This window comes from Cebus imitator, unplaced genomic scaffold (assembly GCF_001604975.1).
Source record: "Cebus imitator isolate Cc_AM_T3 unplaced genomic scaffold, Cebus_imitator-1.0 Scaffold111, whole genome shotgun sequence".
Taxonomy (NCBI): Eukaryota; Metazoa; Chordata; class Mammalia; order Primates; family Cebidae; genus Cebus; species Cebus imitator.
The window spans coordinates 2,381,540-2,382,995 of NW_016107426.1; the positions used below are offsets into that span (position 1 = coordinate 2,381,540).

The 1,456-nt window shown below is 39.8% G+C and overlaps 1 protein-coding gene across 1 annotated transcript in view; it reads right to left on the bottom strand.

Moving 5' to 3' along the window:
• LIPH (lipase H) overlaps positions 1 to 585 on the bottom strand; it is a 50,064-nt gene extending 49,479 nt beyond the window's left edge. Inside the window, exon 1 of the mRNA XM_017538393.2 lies at positions 350 to 585. Within this exon, the coding sequence (XP_017393882.1) occupies positions 350 to 416 (67 nt within the window). The 5' untranslated portion in view covers positions 417 to 585. The remainder of the gene's footprint in view (positions 1 to 349) is intronic.
• Between the last annotated feature and the right edge of the window lie 871 nt (positions 586 to 1,456).

The following is a 1,456-nucleotide window of genomic DNA, read 5'->3' on the forward strand; positions in this document are numbered from 1 at the left end:
TTGACCTCATGATCCACCCGCCTCGGCCTCCCAAAGTGCTGGGATTACAGGCATGAGCCACCGCGCCCGGCCTTTTTTAACATATCTGATTGTTGTACATAAAAAGAAATTAATTCAAAGAAGTAATAGCTTCTTTTGTTATTGAGAATTTTTGAGGGGGGATTAGAAAGTTCATTTAACGTATATCTCTTTTTTTTAAGGAAAGGAAATAATATTGGCTTCCTATATCATTTTCCTAAACGTTTCCTATGGAACTTAAAACGTTCACAGAAGGAAGTGGAATGAGAGATGCAAAATGACAACACAACTTTTTTAAGTGGTAAAGAAAAGCAATTAATAAATGACCTACCTGCTCTTGCCAAGCACATAAAACTGATGAATACGTAGAATCTCAACATGGAAACTGGAGAGATCATGTGTCACATTCACAAGAATCATTTACTTCGAAGAGGCTTAAGAGTCTCCCCTGTGGGTTTTGCTCACAGCGAGCTCAGACGACTCATTCAGAGGTGTGGTGACAACAGGAAGTTCCCTAGGGACTGACAGCAGGAGGTCCCAACCCTTTGAGGATCTTTGACTCCTCCTCTTTACAATGAAAGGTCAGTTACTATCTACTTACACAATTTTATGCATGTCATAATATTATAATCTGCATTTGCTGAATGACGAGTTCCGAATAGTTTCGTTCTTTGTGGGCGTTTATTAGTTGTTTGGCTTGGTGGCTTGGTGTGTTGAAATCAAGTGTGATTGAGATATTTTCCCCTCTGGTTCTTGTGAATGAAATAACAAATCCAGTTGGTATTCTATTGGTCTGTATATACAAAACCAGTTTTTAAGTTAATTCATACACTCATTCATCATAGGGGAGCCTTTAGATTTTATTAAGAACATTCATTAGGTTCAATTATATATCTACATTTGCCAAAACATATGTATGCTTCAGATTAAAGGAAACTTTTTTGGTACTATATCTCTTTATTTTTATTTCTTCCTATTTAGAATTTCTGCCTCTCCAATAGTTCTTTTTTAAAAAGGAAAAATAGGCCTGCACGGTGGCTTACGTCTGTCATCCTAGCACTTTGGAAAGCTGAGGTGGGCGGATTGCTTAAGGGCATGAGTTAGAGACCAGCCTAGCCAATATGGTGAAACCCTGTCTCTACTAAAATGACAAAAATTAGCTAGGTGTGATGAAACGCACCTGTAATCTCAGCTACCTCAGGAGACTGAAGCACAAGAATTGCTTGAAGCGGGGAGGCAGAGGTTGCAATGAGTCTAGATCGCATCACTGCACTTCAGACTGGGCAACACAGAGAGTGTCTCAAAAAATAAATACATAAATAAAAAGGAAAAATAAAGACTGGGCGAGGTGGCTGACACCTGTAATCCCAGCACTTTGGGAGGCTGAGACGAGCGGATCATGAGGTCAGGAGTTCGAGACCAGCCTGGCCAACATAGT